The 16,395-nt window shown below is 37.4% G+C and overlaps 1 protein-coding gene across 1 annotated transcript; it reads right to left on the reverse strand.

Moving 5' to 3' along the window:
- Positions 1 to 752: 752 nt before the first annotated feature.
- LYSMD3 (LysM domain containing 3) lies at positions 753 to 13,755 on the reverse strand. The gene is made up of 3 exons (XM_020913172.2): positions 13,606 to 13,755; positions 9,183 to 9,445; positions 753 to 4,647 (listed from the first exon to the last, which is right to left on the reverse strand). Exons 2-3 carry the CDS (start codon positions 9,435 to 9,437, stop codon positions 3,985 to 3,987), a joined length of 918 nt encoding a protein of 305 aa, XP_020768831.1. The 5' UTR covers positions 9,438 to 9,445; positions 13,606 to 13,755; the 3' UTR covers positions 753 to 3,984.
- Positions 13,756 to 16,395: the final 2,640 nt, after the last annotated feature.

The following is a 16,395-nucleotide window of genomic DNA, read 5'->3' on the forward strand; positions in this document are numbered from 1 at the left end:
AAAAAAAAATTGTCCTTTTGTTTTATATTAAGATGTTTTATTTTGATCCTACTGAAATACGTGTGTTTGAGAAAACTAATTTGTTAATACTTATTTTACCTAGTACAATAACTGTATATTTATTGAGCAGGATGCCAGTATCAGATGTTCTTAAACCACCATCAACAATAAAACTCTTGGTGATTAAGAGATTTGAATATTGAGAGAATGCTGACACTCATTGGACCTTGTTAAACTTTCCTTCCCCACTTTCAGATGTACAGTATCATGGCTTTTCTTTAGTATGCTTAAAGACTCTGAAGTTAGTAACTTTTTATAAGAAAAATTATAAATACAATTTTAAGATTAAGATGCTTTTATAAATGAAGAAACCAAGGTTTACACCACAGATTCTCCATTAAATAACTCGAAATAACTGATTTTTACTAGTATTTTTAAAAATTAGCGTTTTGAGATGAAAAGTTTGTTTCATAATAAAATTTAGATGTAAATAGAGCATATTTATTACATGACCAATCTGTAATCTCCATGCCTCGTAAGGCCTTTTTCACTGCAAGTAACGTTCATCTGAAATTTGTTTTCATTTCCTTTCACTTATGTTCTATAAGTCATCCAGTGTATTTTGTTTCAGTATAAGGGAGAATCTGAATTGGTAAATCTTTGGCAATTCAGTCTATCTTACATAGTATCTCTTTTATCAAATAGAGGAGGAGAAAAGATTTGCTTTATTCAATTCAATTAACCGGCTTCCATTTTTTGCTTAAATAAAATAGAAACTTTATTACATTTTGTATATCTTTTAAAACATGAAAAATAAGGGGCAGAAAGTTTTAAAACCCAGTTTTACAGATGTACATGCTAACATAATATTCTACAATTTCATGCTGCATTTGTATAAAATACGTTATACAAAAGTTTTATATAATTTGCATACATAAAATAATTAAAGCACTCAGATTTCTGTGATCTAACAGTGCAATATGCACATACTTGGAAGAAAAATACTGATTTCCTGAGCAACGTAATTTAAAATAAGAATGATTCCCATCATGTACCGTCTAAATACAAACTTCCCGGAACTCCACCTTTACTCTAACACTTTGACTGGATCCTGTTTCATGGTATTTCTAAAACCTAATTAATTGTATTCTTCATATTCCAAGTAGGTAATTTTAGTAAAACTAATGACTAAATAATGGTTCATTTAAAGAACTCTACAGGCCATTGAACAAGTAGGGTTCAGAGAAAGACAAGCTTTAAAATACAAGTTTTCAAAGTTAACATTACTGTCTTCTAATTCCTAATGACTCTATAACTGATCTTAATATATCTTTTAAGGACACAAAGCCTATAATTTTCTAGGAATAGGATAGCAAAAATTATTTAAATACCATCCATTGTTTGAAACAAGTTTAACCATTTGTACCCAACTTTAAGAAATAACTGCCCTTTTTAAAAATAAGGTTTTTCTTAAATACCTGCAACTCCCAACATTTTAAGTGAACCAAATGCAGTGATTGATTCACAGTTGTTACTTTTACATCTGTATGTATATACGTGTGTGTGTGTGTGTGTGTGTGTGTGTGTGTATGTATCTTCTAATGTAAAGTCTCAAAGTAAATTCAAATAAGGGTTTCAACACAAAAGCCACACTATCAAATGATAACTTTTCTTGTTTTATTAAGTTTTACAAAGTAATCTGCATTTACTACAAATTTTGTAGTACTACTTAGTACTTTTTAAAAGTTAAAATTATTGTATCTATTAAATGCTTAGGAAATTGTTTTAACAAATGACAAGGATTAAAATCTAGAATTCTATATATATAACATATAGAATTCTCTATATATATTACATATATATAGAATTATATGTAATTCAAACTATATTCAATCAAGTAAAAAGTAAGGACAAAGGAAACTGCTTGACTGTGCCACAAGGATATGTTATACTTCCTTCAAGGAATAGGACACTCTGCAAGACAGAAAATGTTTTTAACCAACACAGTACACCTACTTTTTAAAATGTTAATGATTTTGGAAATCAGACTTCTCTTTGTCAATTTCCAAGTATCACAAGCAAAAAGGAATCCTTGACTCTCTGAAATTTCATCAATTTGATGTAAACAAAAGTTCTTCAAAGGCCATCTAGCCCATTCTATCCTAAAATAATCTTTATTTTCTTCCCTAAAACTTGATTTTCAGCAGGCTTAATAAATACAATGTAAACTGGCCAAGTTAACACTGAGCATAAATTAGAAAGATGCCCAAGGCACATTAAAACAATTTTTTAAATCTCAAACTAATAGAATCGCTCAAAAAATCAATTTGCTACAGACTTCCATATTAACACTTTTTGGCAATTGTCTAAAGCCCTCTGATGTATGAAGGGCTTTAATGTTTGACTTCTTTGTCCTGTCTTTCTCTGACACATTGCTCCTGAAAGTACATTAAGCCTCATATATATATGTTTGTTCACCTCACTTTGAATCCAGATTGAAATCTGAAATATAGAACTGGTTGCAAAGCTTAAACATTAGAAGTTAGGAAATAATGCCCAGAAAATGAGGTGTTATTATGTATCTTAAGGTGCATACTTTATTATACACAAAACAGGCAAGCCAGACTCCACCAAATCTTGCTTCCAATGAATTATTTTGATAACATTTTAAAAACACATACTTTTAAAAATTAAATGATGGAATCCATATGCAAATGCTTATTTAGCTAGAGTCTGTCTGATCCACAGTAGATTTTAAAATATGGCCCTATAAACCCCTTCCTTCTGACCAAACCATACACCTCTGGCCTCTGCTCCCCCATGTGATGCTCTAGTCTAGGGAAAAAGGATCTAAGTTGAACATTTCCTCTATGAAAAACTCTAGAGGCTAAGGGATCAATAAAGCAATATGTCTTTTACTGCTAATGCTAACAGTCTCTCTACTCCTGCTTTTCTGCAACAGACCTCAGAGACAGACAATGAAAATGTTTTCGTCTCATCAACTTGTGCTTGATAGTGACGGTGGAGGCTGATTTTATACAGCCTATGTTATGAATTCTATTGGACTATCTGAAACAATGTTTAATTCTAAAAATTATATATTATAAGGCATTAAATGTAATTAAGGCATGTTACTACATGTAATACAGCAACAACTTATCACAGTATGTAAGGAAATATTTCCTAAATAATGGTAATCTGTACATGTGTAACACTTTCATTATAGAACAACAGAAGTGCTTTCAAATATCAGAGGCAAATATAATTACTTAAAAAACAGAAGCAGTGGCAGCATTCTTTAAAGAGATAAACTTTATGTCCTGACATAATCCAGTGTTCTAGTGACCAAACGGTAACTTCCCAACAGTAACACATTATTTGGGGGGGTTAATAATATATCTCACCCTCTATTACAGACATTATAGATAACTTTCCCATTTCTGTTCTATTTATGCTTTCATAGTGTATGAACTAAATGTGTTTTTTTTTTAATTTCAAAATAGAATTTTAAGTGCTATCAAATAATTTTAGAATCAGACTTTCTTGCAACTGAACATCTTGATGGTTCACAGTATTAAAATTTTCCTCAGCTGCAGACATCTGATGCTATCATTATTTGCTTAAATTTATTACTAATAACCTCAAAACAAAAATACTTAAAAAGTAAAATTTAAACATAACCAGTCTTGACTAAGAAAAATGATGCATTTTTCAAGAACTTCCTAGACACATAATCAAATTCATTTCTGCTTTAAGCATGATATAACAGTTAACACAGATTCACTGCTTTTAATATCAACAACTAGCAACTGTAGGGATTCTATACTCAAACCCATTTGTAAGTGGCTCCAAATAACAACAAAAGGTGAAAAACAAAGCATCTTCAGTCTCTCCAAATTCTGCCTTTGAAGTGGTTACTGACGAACTGATTCACCACATTCCAAATGCACATGTGATTCGAACACTGTAACTGTGAACCAACTGCTATGTTTTGTGTTGAGCAGCAGGTAACTGAGAATCTTGACTATATAGTTTATGATCATCTTGTGCACCAAAGGGTATTCCTTTAGTTGGAGCAATTCCATTTTCCATTTCTCTCTGCTGTGATGGGGGTGTGACTCCTGAATGCAAATGTGAAGAATCCACTGTTGAATGGTGACTGACATCCACCTTAGCTAAAATTTCATAATACAGCAAATAAAACACTGGTGTTATTATGCCTACTATCAACATTATCACTACAGCTGTCCACCACCCTATTCCCCAGTCTGCTCCATAGTAAGGATCCTTCCGTTGAATGTTTTTGTTATCAGGTTCAAAACGGACCTGTTGTGCTGTCAAGGCAGACACCACCTCATTAAGGTTCTCTCTTTTGGTGTCTGTACATTTTACTATTTGTTCTATGTCCCGGTCTACTTCTTTTAGAAAGCTACCAGCTGACTCAGTGGAAGAAAGAGAGTCATTAGCTGACAAAACTTCCTGTTCTGGAAGGTATTGAACAGGAGAAGGACGTGAAGCCGGTCTTCCTTTTGGAGGATAAAGTGTTTCAGTCAATGAACTAAACTTTTTTACTGGAATTTTGATAGACCTAAGGGCAAAAAAGTCTTGATCACTGATGAGATTGTTAACCCTCTTGATATCTGCTACCTGTAAAGAAAAAAAAAAAGCAACATTCAACTAAATTCTGAATCAAAATAAAAGTAGTAACAATTCATTCACCCGTTACTTTTAGAGGGGAAAAAATGAGCTTAATATTAGAAGTATTGAGTTATCACATCCAGAGATTTTATTTGTGGATAACAGTTCTACACCACTCTTGATCTACCAGTCTTAAAAAATCACCAATTATATTCTACTATCACCCCATATATTGTTAACACTAATTCTGGTTATTTAAATAGATTCTAGGATCTTCTGATATTTCTCTTTGTACCTCATGTACAAATATCACACTTCTGATGCCTGTAAACAATTTGTGAAGGAGGGATTACAGACTTAAGTTCTTTCTTCTTGTGTGGCAGTTAGAGTATAGGCAAATGTCAATTTAACCCAATAAAAGTACCATGTTTTATCAAAACTAAGATGCCATCCACTCTTAGGATGTCCCATTATTTTATGTATCATAAAGGTAAAAAAAACCCCACCAAATATTGAAGATGCCACCGTTCTAATTTAAAGATGTTAAAATATTTTATTTTTAAAAATACACGTTGGAATTAATAAAACGATAATTTATCTCCACTTGTTTTCTGAAGCCATTTCCCCCCCAAACTTCTTGCTGTAAATGCATTATTCAGCTCCTCCCAAGATCAGTCATTTTTAAAGGCTTTCCTTGTATATTTTATATAGTCCTCAACTTGTCTATATATCCTATCCACCTGCCAACAATGGCAAGAGTAAGGAAGTATTTCTCAGGCTACCAATTACTATGCCAGGTTCTGCAACTACCTTTAAATTATTAGTCCATCAAAGCTGTAAAGTAAGCCCTGATCATTTATCACCTGATTGATGTCGGAGAAGTTAAAGTGAATCTAGGATAAAACAGGTTTCTGACATGGCCAACAATGGATAATCACGTCCCTCATTAAGATATGGACTACTGTAGAGGGGTAAGAGAGAATGAACACAGATTTCACACATGTTGACTTTAATGTGCCTGAAATATGAAAGTGGAGGACGTCCAAAAGGCAGTTAGAGATGAATGTCTGAAATTCAGAAGAATGAACCCAGCTAAAGAGAGAGATTTGTGGATTACCAGCAGAAATGGTCACTGACGTCACAAGAGTAGATTCGCTAGAAAAAGGTACCAGGAAAGATCCCTGAGGAATGCCAACATGTGAGGTGCGTGCTGAGCAAGAGAAAGCCACAAAGGAGACAGAAACAGGAGCCAGGAAAGCACCATGTGACAGTGGTTACAAGTGGTTACCTGGGTTTGAAGCATGACCATGACGCTTTCTAGCTGTGTGATTTGGGGCAGGTTGTTTAACCTCTCTGCAAATCAGTTTATGTAAAATGACCGCAATGCTACTACCTACCACATACGGTTACTGTGAAGATTATTAAAATGTCCAAAGAACACCTACAGCAGTGAAACACATATATTATGCAAGTGTTAGCTGATATTAGGAGAAGACAATGGCACCCCACTCCAGTACTGTGCCTGGAAAATCCCATGGACGGAGGAGCCTGGTAGGCTGCAGTCCGTGGGGTCGCTAGGAGTTGGACACGACTGAGCGACTTCACTTTCGCTTTTCCCTTTCATGCATTAGAGAAGGAAATGGCAACCCACTCCAGTGTTCTTGCCTGGAGAGTCCCAGAGACGGGGGAACCTGGTGGGCTGCCGTCTATGGGGTCGCACAGAGTCAGACACGACTGAAGTAACTTAGCAGCAGCAGCAGCTATTAAACTTTAATAGTAAGAAAATCAGAAACCTGCAGAATTCAGGTTGTCAAACAGGGTTTTTAAGCAGCAGCAGTGACCTGGATTAATTGCATATTACTGGTCCAGTGTAATGCAGAATGAGAAAAAGTGAATTCCTTTGAAGTGTATGTGTGGAAGGAAAAGAGAGGAGATGACAGTGGAATGTTAAAGGGTGCTTCGTCATTTTACTACCTTAGGAATCTTTTTTAACACAAATGAGGATTCACTGACAACCCGAAAGCCTAACCCTATTCTCTAAATGCTTTGTTTGGTATTGTATATTCCAACTAATAACTACTCAAAAATCTTTCTGAACCATGCTTCCAAGATTTAGCCTCTACCTCTCTAAATATCCCTATAATGTTTTCTCTGTTATGCTAACTTCCTTGGTTACATTTAGGATTCCAACCCTGAACTTTTTGTTCCTCTTATCACTGTTTTATAACAGGCATATTTTAATAATTCCTAAGGTTGAATATTTATAAGTAGAATGTGGCACGAATTTCCATAATTTTTAAATGATAAATCCTTTTTATAAGATTAACCTTTTTTCCTACTATTGAGCTCTGTCTGCCTCCCTAACTCCACTTTATCGGTTTTCCCATTACTGTGGCCAGTGCCATCTTCTCTGTTAAGCTAAATGCCTTTCATCACTCTGCATTTAATTAAGGAAACAGCAGACACATCCTGTGATTGCCCCCCCCAATACATTTTCTATTAGCTTCTCTATCCTTTCTATAAATATTTTAGCCCACACACTTACATTCATTGGATATTCCAATAACCTTTTTCTTAGATTCCCTCTAATTCACCAGCAGGTTCTCCCTGCCCAACCCCCATCCCCATTTTGCAGCACTTTTTAAAACTTTAAAATGTTCTCTTACTATATATCAAACTTTTCCTCAGTTATCTTAAAGCACTTTATCCTAGTCTGTGTCACTCATTTCTGAAACACCTAATAAACTTCCTTTGTTGTCTACTTTATTTCCTCCTTGATATCTTTTCTACTTCACTGTCATATGTCTGAAATACTATGTCCTTTTCAAAACCTCACTGATTAAAAATATGACCTCTATTTTGAATCATTTAGACGGCATTTCAAATTTCTCTTTTTCTAAGAAAACTTTCTAGGCTCTAGAAAACTACTGTCTTTCTCTAATAAAGCTACTAGACCAAACTCTTCTCTTGGATCTCCATCTTGATATTTTTAGCCTTGCCCCAGTCTTAAAAGTCTTTATTATTTTCCATTAACAACCTTCTAAGGTTTATTTCTCCATGGTCTTTTTCGCTACAGAATACACAGTAACAATTTATCTGCACTAAAGAATAAAATCATTTTCTAACAGTAAATAATGTTCCCATACATGAACAAATCACAAAAAAACCCCAAACCCAGCTTCTCTTACTCCATCAAGAAATGCATTTCAATAAAATATTTAATTAATTAAAATGTATAATATTTGTTTTGATCAATCATAAATAACTGCAGCACTTATTCATAAAAATAACACATAGAACCTCATGGTCATAGGAAACTTTATAAAATTAAATTTAAATATATATATAAATTTATCAATATATGTGTGTTTCTACAGCAGGGAACTGTGACAGGTAACCAATAAAAGGTTTTCAAGCATAAATATATTTTACACTATGAAAGATTTTGAGGGGGAGAATGAAAATATTAATCAAGGAGAAAAAGGAGTATATAAAATTTCATGCTACTGAAAAGAGAGCTCATATATTTCAAATGAATGATTTTAGGTAGCAAATCCTGGTGGTATTAGAATTTCATGCATACATTTAAAGAATATTCTAATAGTCTTATTTTTAAATATCAATGTTGACAACATTCTGGAAATTAAATTCTTTGTAACAATTTTAAGTCAAGCTGTATTTAAGATGTTCACTTGAAAATGTACAAGGTGTTACCTAGTACATACATTTCAAAATTCTTTTGGGAGCATAAGAATAAAAACTTTGATTACAAAAGATTTGAATGTGAAAACAGATTCCATGCTATGGATGCAAGATGAACATGACACAGATATAAAATGAATTTAAACAGTTTAATACCTAGTAAAATAAAAAATATACCTTTCCTCTATAAATCCCTCTTTTAAGAATCTATTTCACAGAAACAAAGTTATTAGTAGTGACAGCATTTGCCCAATGCAAAACATGGAGGAAATCCTGACTACCCATGAATAAGAGAACAATTTAATAATTGTGGTATATCCATACTATGGAACATCGTAAGCTATATAACATAGGGAGTTAGACCTATGTGGCTATGAGGGATGTCCATGATATACTAAGAAATGAAAAAGTCAGAGGCAACTTTCACAGTAACACGGATAATATAAACCAATTTTAAAAACATCACCACATACATATACATCTTCCCCCAGAAAAGGTAGGGAAAGAAATACACCAGTGTGTGTTTTAGGAAATTGGGACAGGAAAAATATTTTCCTCATATATTTCTACATTCTCTTATAACCTGAATAAGGAGAAAAATAAATGCATTTCAGTGTTTTCAATCTGAAAACAGAATCATGATTTAGAAATAAACATTCAAGTGTTCACTTAAAATTTAAGAAGTTAACATCCACCAACAGGATAAGAGATTTCTGTGGAAAGAGGAAAAAAAGTGGGGGGTGAAGGAACAAAGATGAAGGGGCACAGACTTTACTTCAACTTGTAGTATGAACAAATAATATAATTGGGGCTGCATTATGCAAAATCAGGTTAAAACTTACCGTACAACAGTACTGAAGGGCTATTGCATTTAAAGTGTCTCCTTCCTGTATATCTTTTGTTAACACTATAATGTCATCAAGTCTATCTTTTGATGTACTTCTTCGGATTTTTTCTTTTCCTCGGGATCGAAGCTCATACACTTCAGCATCTTCCTCCAGCATATCACTGTCTGTACAATTTCCAAATGTATGTACTTGAGCACTTGAATGAATTCCTGGAAGAGGAAAACTACGATTCTGATGCCTCCCTGCCATGTCCAAATCTGGTGGGGAAAGAAGGCAGAGAAAACTTTGGAATGTAGCTGATCCATTTGACTGATTTACATGAATCTCATATTCAAGACACTCTACATCTTGTTTTTTAAAGAATGGTTTGAGTTATTTAAAAACTTAGGTTCAAGTTTTGCAGCTGTTGAAGAACAATGAGCATATCTGGCAATGGAGACAATGGGATGGGAGAAAGAGGTAATCCATTCTTTTAGACCATATGTCACACAACAGTGATGCTTACATTTTAATAAGGGCAAACTGCTATATTATTTCAGGTCAAAAAATTAAGTTTCCCCATTCTGAGTATGTGAAGAAGATATAAGAAATATAAAAAATAATTTTAAGATCACACATCTTATAAACGTGCGATCATATATATAATTTATAGATCTGACAGAATCAAAAAAGTATATATATAGTTTTTACATATATACACACAAGACTTTTATAAACCCCAAACTTTCTGAGTTGTCCCGAGTTTTAAGATTCATGAGATTGAACTATCTTTTGGACTCTCTTCCCACTTCCCTGGATCAGGCTGATTTCACTATTTATGTTCAGTACAATATGTGCCATCTACACAGGTCATGATTTTGCTCTCAACCAGGAATTTTTCTTCCCACCAGAGACTTTTCTTCCCTGGAGCTTTTCATCAAACTTTTAGCTTACCAAAGCCCCCATGAAACTCAATTTATGTTCCACAGAGACTGTGAACAGATTTTAAGGCACTATATTCATTTCTACTTCAGAAAAGACATTTTAAGACTGAGATGAGAGCTGACTTAAGTGTACTCACTCACAACTCACCTTCATTAAGCTGACCTATTCTCGTTTAAAAAAAGTGGGATAAGTTCTCCAACGGGAGGAGCATTCGGTGCTACGTGTTCCAAATGAATGACTTTGACACAGGGGTGCCACGATGTATGGCAATGCTATCTGCGCCATCAACCACTCCTGTGAACCCAACTGCTTTCTCGAGTTATCCACATGGAGGGCTAGGGGCACATCGTCATTTTACCTACCCTGCATTGCTTCCTGCATGGTGAGGAGCTCACATATGACTACAGGTTCACCACTGACAATGCCAGCAACAAGATGCCCTGTAACTATGGTACCTAGTGCTGCTGAAGCGGTGGCCACCTGCCACAACCCCTGTGGCCAACTTGGCCTGAGCCTGGGGACTTGCTCATCCCGCCCAGAGCATCTCACCCCACCATCATGTTCAGGGTGGATGTGGGCATGCAGGTAACAAGGGTGCTGCCTCCCCACCTCTAGGCCACCCAGCAATTACCCGGTTCCTGCCCTGGGGTCCCAGAATATAGACACTGCACAAAGGTTTCTAAATCCCTTATTACCTATGTTAGGAGAGTGGGATCCCAGGTAGCAACCAGACCCTCCCCCTCCAAAGTCTATCAGTGTTAAAAACAAAAAAGAACATTAAAAAAAAATTCCACGCTCATGGTTTTAGTTTCGTAGTAATTTTTCACATAAGGAAGGATAGGTTATTTTCAATAATCGTGAAAGAGAGTAGAGAAGTAGTAAAAGGAATTGGGAAGGTAAAATACTTAGGGCTTAACGATGTGGCTCAGATACAAAGAAAAGAAATTAGTTAAAGGTCACACCAAGATTTCTGATTTGTGTCCCTAAGTAAACGCTGGTGCCATTCTCTAAAATTTGGAACACTGGAAGAGCATGTTGAGAGTGGGTGACTTTGATTATAAATTCCTTTAAGACAGCCAAAAAGAATGTCCAATAGTCAAGTGGACTATGTAGTCCAATTCAGAAAGGTCTGGGTGACATAATTTCATGACTCGTCTGCACACAGGTGGAAACTGAAACTGTATGGATGAGATTACCTAGAGAGAGCACGCGCAGAATAAGAAAAGTGGGTCCAATGTGGACCCTTGGAGAACTGCTACATTTAGTATCTAGATGAAGGAAGATCAGCTTGCAAAGATGGAAAAGAAGTAATCAGAGGAAGAGGAAATCATGACCATGCTGAGCAATGAAAGCCAAGACTAAATGATTTCCCAAAGGCAGTTGTGTATACTATGGACAAGCACCAGGTGGAAAAGAAAAAAAAATCAGAAAAGACCAACTCCAAAAGTCTGAATTTGTGATATACACAATATATCACCTACTATGTTGGGACATACTTAGAAAATTTTGGAAACTATTTCATATCATTGAATTCAACCCCAGAAAACCAGTTTCTGACCCTGCTCTATGGCAACACGGTAATGCTTTAAAAATTCAAAAGTTTCTACTCAATAAGTAACTAATAGCTACATATTAAGTTGATAATTTCACCTGTTCCCCCAAAAGCTACATTATTTACTACCATAAACTGGACCTCCTAACTCAGCAGCCACCAAACTAAAGAAAGCTACCCACGTTTTACATCTCAAAAACGGTTTTAAAATCACATCTATTCCTTCAAGGAATTCTAACAAGTGACAACTCTAACAAGCTTAAAGATGAAACTTGTTTTAATACCGTAATAAATTAAGGATGCTTTATTTTTATTTTGTTCTCAAAGAAGTTGAAAGAGTATCTCACCTCCACCTAAAACAGATAATAGTTTTATTTCCACTTATTTAACAGTCTTTCAATACTGTCTTTAATCTAGGAAATATCTGTGAATACTGTGGATTCCTAAGCAATCTTTTATACGTATGCACACTTTTCTGGGGATAATATTTATTGTTCTCATAGTCTCAAAAAGTTTTATATGTTATGAACCACTTAATATACAGCAATTTACACTTGCCTATACTAACTCAGTTATGCTGCCAACTTTAGACTTTTTCTCCTGATGATTTGTTCTTCGAACCCCAAAGTGGCTTAGTACCGCTGAAATTCACTGAGCAAGGCCCAAAAGCCATTTTAGATACTGATTTCAGTGTCTCTCCATAATATGCGCTACACAGGTGGCGCCAGTGGTAAAGAACCTGTCTGCCAACGCCGAAGACCTAAGAGATGCAGATTCGATCCATTGGTCGGGAAGATCCCTTGGAGGAGGGCATGGCAACCCACTCTGGTATTCTTGCCTGGATAATCCCAGGCACAGAGGAGCCTGGTGGGCTACAGTCCACAGGGTGGCAGAGAGTCGGACTCGACTGAAGCCACTTAGCAGGAGCAACTCCATGATACACTGCGAAACAATATATCTGTCTCACGATCTCCACTCCCCGTGTACTGAAGTAACGCAGGCAGCAGAAAACCACAAACTGGATAGTTTGTCTCTGAATAATCAAGAGTTGGTTGTGTCCCTAACTGACATGAAAAGCTAGACTCTGGCCCTGGCATGTAATTATCTGAGCCAACTATATAAAAGATTACAAAGTACACAGTAGTGAAGTCATCTGGCTCAATTCGCTCCACCTGTTACAATTCTCTTACGGCAGGACAGAAAGCACAGTTTTCTCCAGAAAACTGAAACAAGCCTGCATAGATTACAAGAACTGGCAAAAAAAGTAACACAAGGGACCCCGTGTTAAAGCACTCGTCAGCTCACTAGGTAGCTGAAAATTATTTCCCCAATGCCTGCGTGCTCTATAAATGCTGTTGGGTGTTTTCGCTTTGACATTCCTTAAGCAAGCAGCAATAAAAGGGCCACAGGTCACAAGCTACTTCAGCACTAGGACAGTATCAGAGAGACTGTTTTCTCAGGGTCAATCGAGTTTCTAAAAACTTAACTTCCCTTCTCCTCCTCTCCACACATCTAGTTTTTTTTCTTTCTCTACACCTAGCGAAGATGAAACCTCAGATCCCTATGTTGTCATCGCACTTGGGACGGTGTGGACCAGATGCTGTCAACGAATATTCAACCCAAACACGAGGTTGTGGGAGAAAGGTGTCTAGTTGGGAAATCCGCTGCTCCGGGATTCGGGCAGGGAGGAGCCTTTCCTCTGAGCCTCAGTTTCCCCGAGAGTGTAACAAGGGGCTTTGGTGGAGCTGGTATCGAAGGTCTCCGCTGCTTCGAAGTCTCTTCCAAGCGGTGCCGGGGTCCGAGCCCCCGACAGCCGGCCCGCCACTTCTGCGGCCGCTGGGTCCGTGCCGCCTCCAGCGAAGGTGCAGCCGGGGCCCCAACGCCGCCGGCCGGACCCGGCCATCCCCTATCCCCGCACCCACCTCTGGCCGCCATCTTTACCTGTCCCGTTAGCAGGGGGGACTCAACGAGGAGACCGCCACCAGGTCCGCCGCCGCCGTTCCGGGCCAGTTCATGGCCGAGCCTCGGTCTCTGACTGCCCCTGTCTTCCACCGCCGTCGCCGCTGCCGCCGCCGCCGCCACTACCACCACCACCACCACCAACGTCTCCGCCTTTCGTGCCGTGCGCCGCCGCCACGTCCGCAAACCTGCCGTGCGTCATCGCGTCAAGTGGGCGGAGGTGGGATGGGACCGGGAGGAGGCGGAGGGCGGGGGCGCGAGGGCGAGCCCAAGAACCCGGGACTCCCTAACCACAAGCCGACGCGGGCGCGCAGGCGCAGGGATTCCGCCGCAGCCCGGAAATCGGGTGCAGGTTCCAGCTCCGCCCCTGAATCCAGCCCCGCCCCTGACTCCTCCCCTTCGGCCCCGCCCCTTCATTCCCCCCACCCCAGTACATAAAAGCTTCGGGGCCAAGTCCGCGGTCTAATCCAGCTATTTGGGCGGACTTCGTGTGGTCGCGTAGGCAAAGACCGGCTGGAAAACACTGAGGGGGCGGGGGAGGTACTGAGGGTTTGTGAGGGTTTGTCCCTGTGCATTTCCTCTTTGCCTCTGAAGGTTTCTGTGGTGTGGGGAAGAACGCCCCAAAGCATAGTATTGACATCCATATTTTAAATTATTCCATGCTTCTTGCTCTTCGAACTAAATCCTCTCGACTCCTGCAGAAAAGACAAAATACTGGAGGAAAAAAAACCCTTGGCGGCGGCGGACAATTGTTTCAGCCTTTATATGCTTAGATGAGGAAAGTGAGCCACCTAGAGTTAGGCCCCAGAAAATGTTTGCCCTCGAGCCCGGGGTTTTCAGGCCTCCTTTTCTCAATGAGACAAGGCTGTTTACAAATGGCAACTTAATTTGTTTGGAAAATTAACTGAAAGCCTACCACGTTTGTTTTGGAGGCAATAAGATTTTAGTTTGTTAAATGACAAACTCATGACATCATACATGGTGCTTCTCAGAAGTTTACTGCATGAGTGTAATAACGTGTTTGAATTTATGTAAATAAGTGTAGAGTGTTTTTAATGATGTGCGTAATGTCTCCCAGTGTTGACGTTAGATTTTACACTTTGACTACCAGGCTGTTCTTATGACAATATGCATTTTAGACCCAAACAGGCGGGGTGCAGTGTACTTCTTTGAGGAATGTCTGAATATTTATGCATCATGAAGTCTTTGAAGCTTTGTTTCAGATTATTTTCAAAGATTATATTTTCTGTTTTCTGGGAAGTGCCTCAGTAAAGGTTAGGAATTCTGCATTGCAATATTTTTTCTTTTATTTCTGGAGATAGGCACTGTGCTCCACAATGCAACAAAAAGAACTGGAGTAGAAGAGTTTAAAAACAACAACATGTTTTTTCAGTTTGTCGGAGCTGTTCTGTGTGCTGTTGCCCTTCTGACACCCCTGTCTGTAAGCATTCATCACTGAGACAGTTTCTCCTCAGTAGACAAAGGATATTTTCCCTACTTGATGTGTAGGGTTCAGGCAGCTCAGCCTTCGTGAATGTTAATGTGAATCCAACCTTCTTTCTGCATATAGGTTACTTTTCTTATTTTAATGTCAATAGGCAGTGGAATCCATGTGAAAGTCCAGGAGATAGAATTTCAAGCGCTCCTACAGGACTGCTACCTATTTCCTTTGTATAAATACTTTCCCAATGATATGTGCATGCTCTTGAACCATTATTTATATTTAACAAAGGTGCAGCTACTGAACTTTTTACAAAAAGACAATAATAGAATTATATTTTATTATATATATACAAAGGAGGCAGTTAGCCATGAAGTTTGGCTAAGTTCCAAAAAACTGGCCAGTAGGAACAAATACTTTGTCTGAGAAAAAGGATGTCCCTAGTACTGAGCAAGGCTAAAAGGATTTTCAGTTTTTTAGACCTCCTCTGACAGTTTTCATTCAAAGGCTGTAGAGAAAATAATATGTAGTTTCTAGGAATGTGTATTTCTGTCATTAAACATTTAGGTTTTATGGTATGTCCCAGAATAAAAACTATATTTTAATAAGAGTGCAAATTGATGCAACCAGTTAAGAGTGTTACTTGGAAATATGAAAGTTAAAAATGTAATTGACTGAATTATTACTTTGCAAAGTAATTACCTTGGATTCACCTACAGATAAACATGTATAAGATGTAACAGGTAGGTTCACGAATGTTTATTACAGTAATAGCCAAAAATCTGAAAATATGCTAAATGTTCACCAATTGCAGACTGAAAACTTCTGGTACTTTAAAATAATGCAATATTATGCCTTTGCTCAAAGCAATGAAGTTGTTTTTCATATTTTCTGATTTATTCATTTAATTACCTAACGTTTTTCCTGGAGAAGAATTATGTGTGAAACCTTTGTTCTAGGCATTGGGGGTACAATGCTTAAAAAGCCAAATTTTCCTTATTCATGGGGCTTCCATAACTAGGCACATGGAAAGAAAGTTCTCCGGAATGTATTTTAAAGAGAAAAAAAAAGTTGCCACATAGAATGTCTGATGTCATTGCTTTGGAATAAAATTTTAAATGCACACCCCTCATCCTCCCCACTCTCACACACACGCGTTCATATATCTGTACAGGAAAATGTGTTTAACTTTTCTTTCTAGAATATTACTAAAGAAATTTATAACAGTGGTTGAAAGGACTAGATGTGGTGGAAGCCTTTGCCTTTTCTTCTTAGACCTCTCTACATAGATTGAATTTTTATTACCATGTGCTTTTATTATTATTGAAAAA

This window comes from Odocoileus virginianus, chromosome 3, assembly GCF_023699985.2.
Source record: "Odocoileus virginianus isolate 20LAN1187 ecotype Illinois chromosome 3, Ovbor_1.2, whole genome shotgun sequence".
In the NCBI taxonomy this organism is placed as follows: domain Eukaryota; kingdom Metazoa; phylum Chordata; class Mammalia; order Artiodactyla; family Cervidae; genus Odocoileus; species Odocoileus virginianus.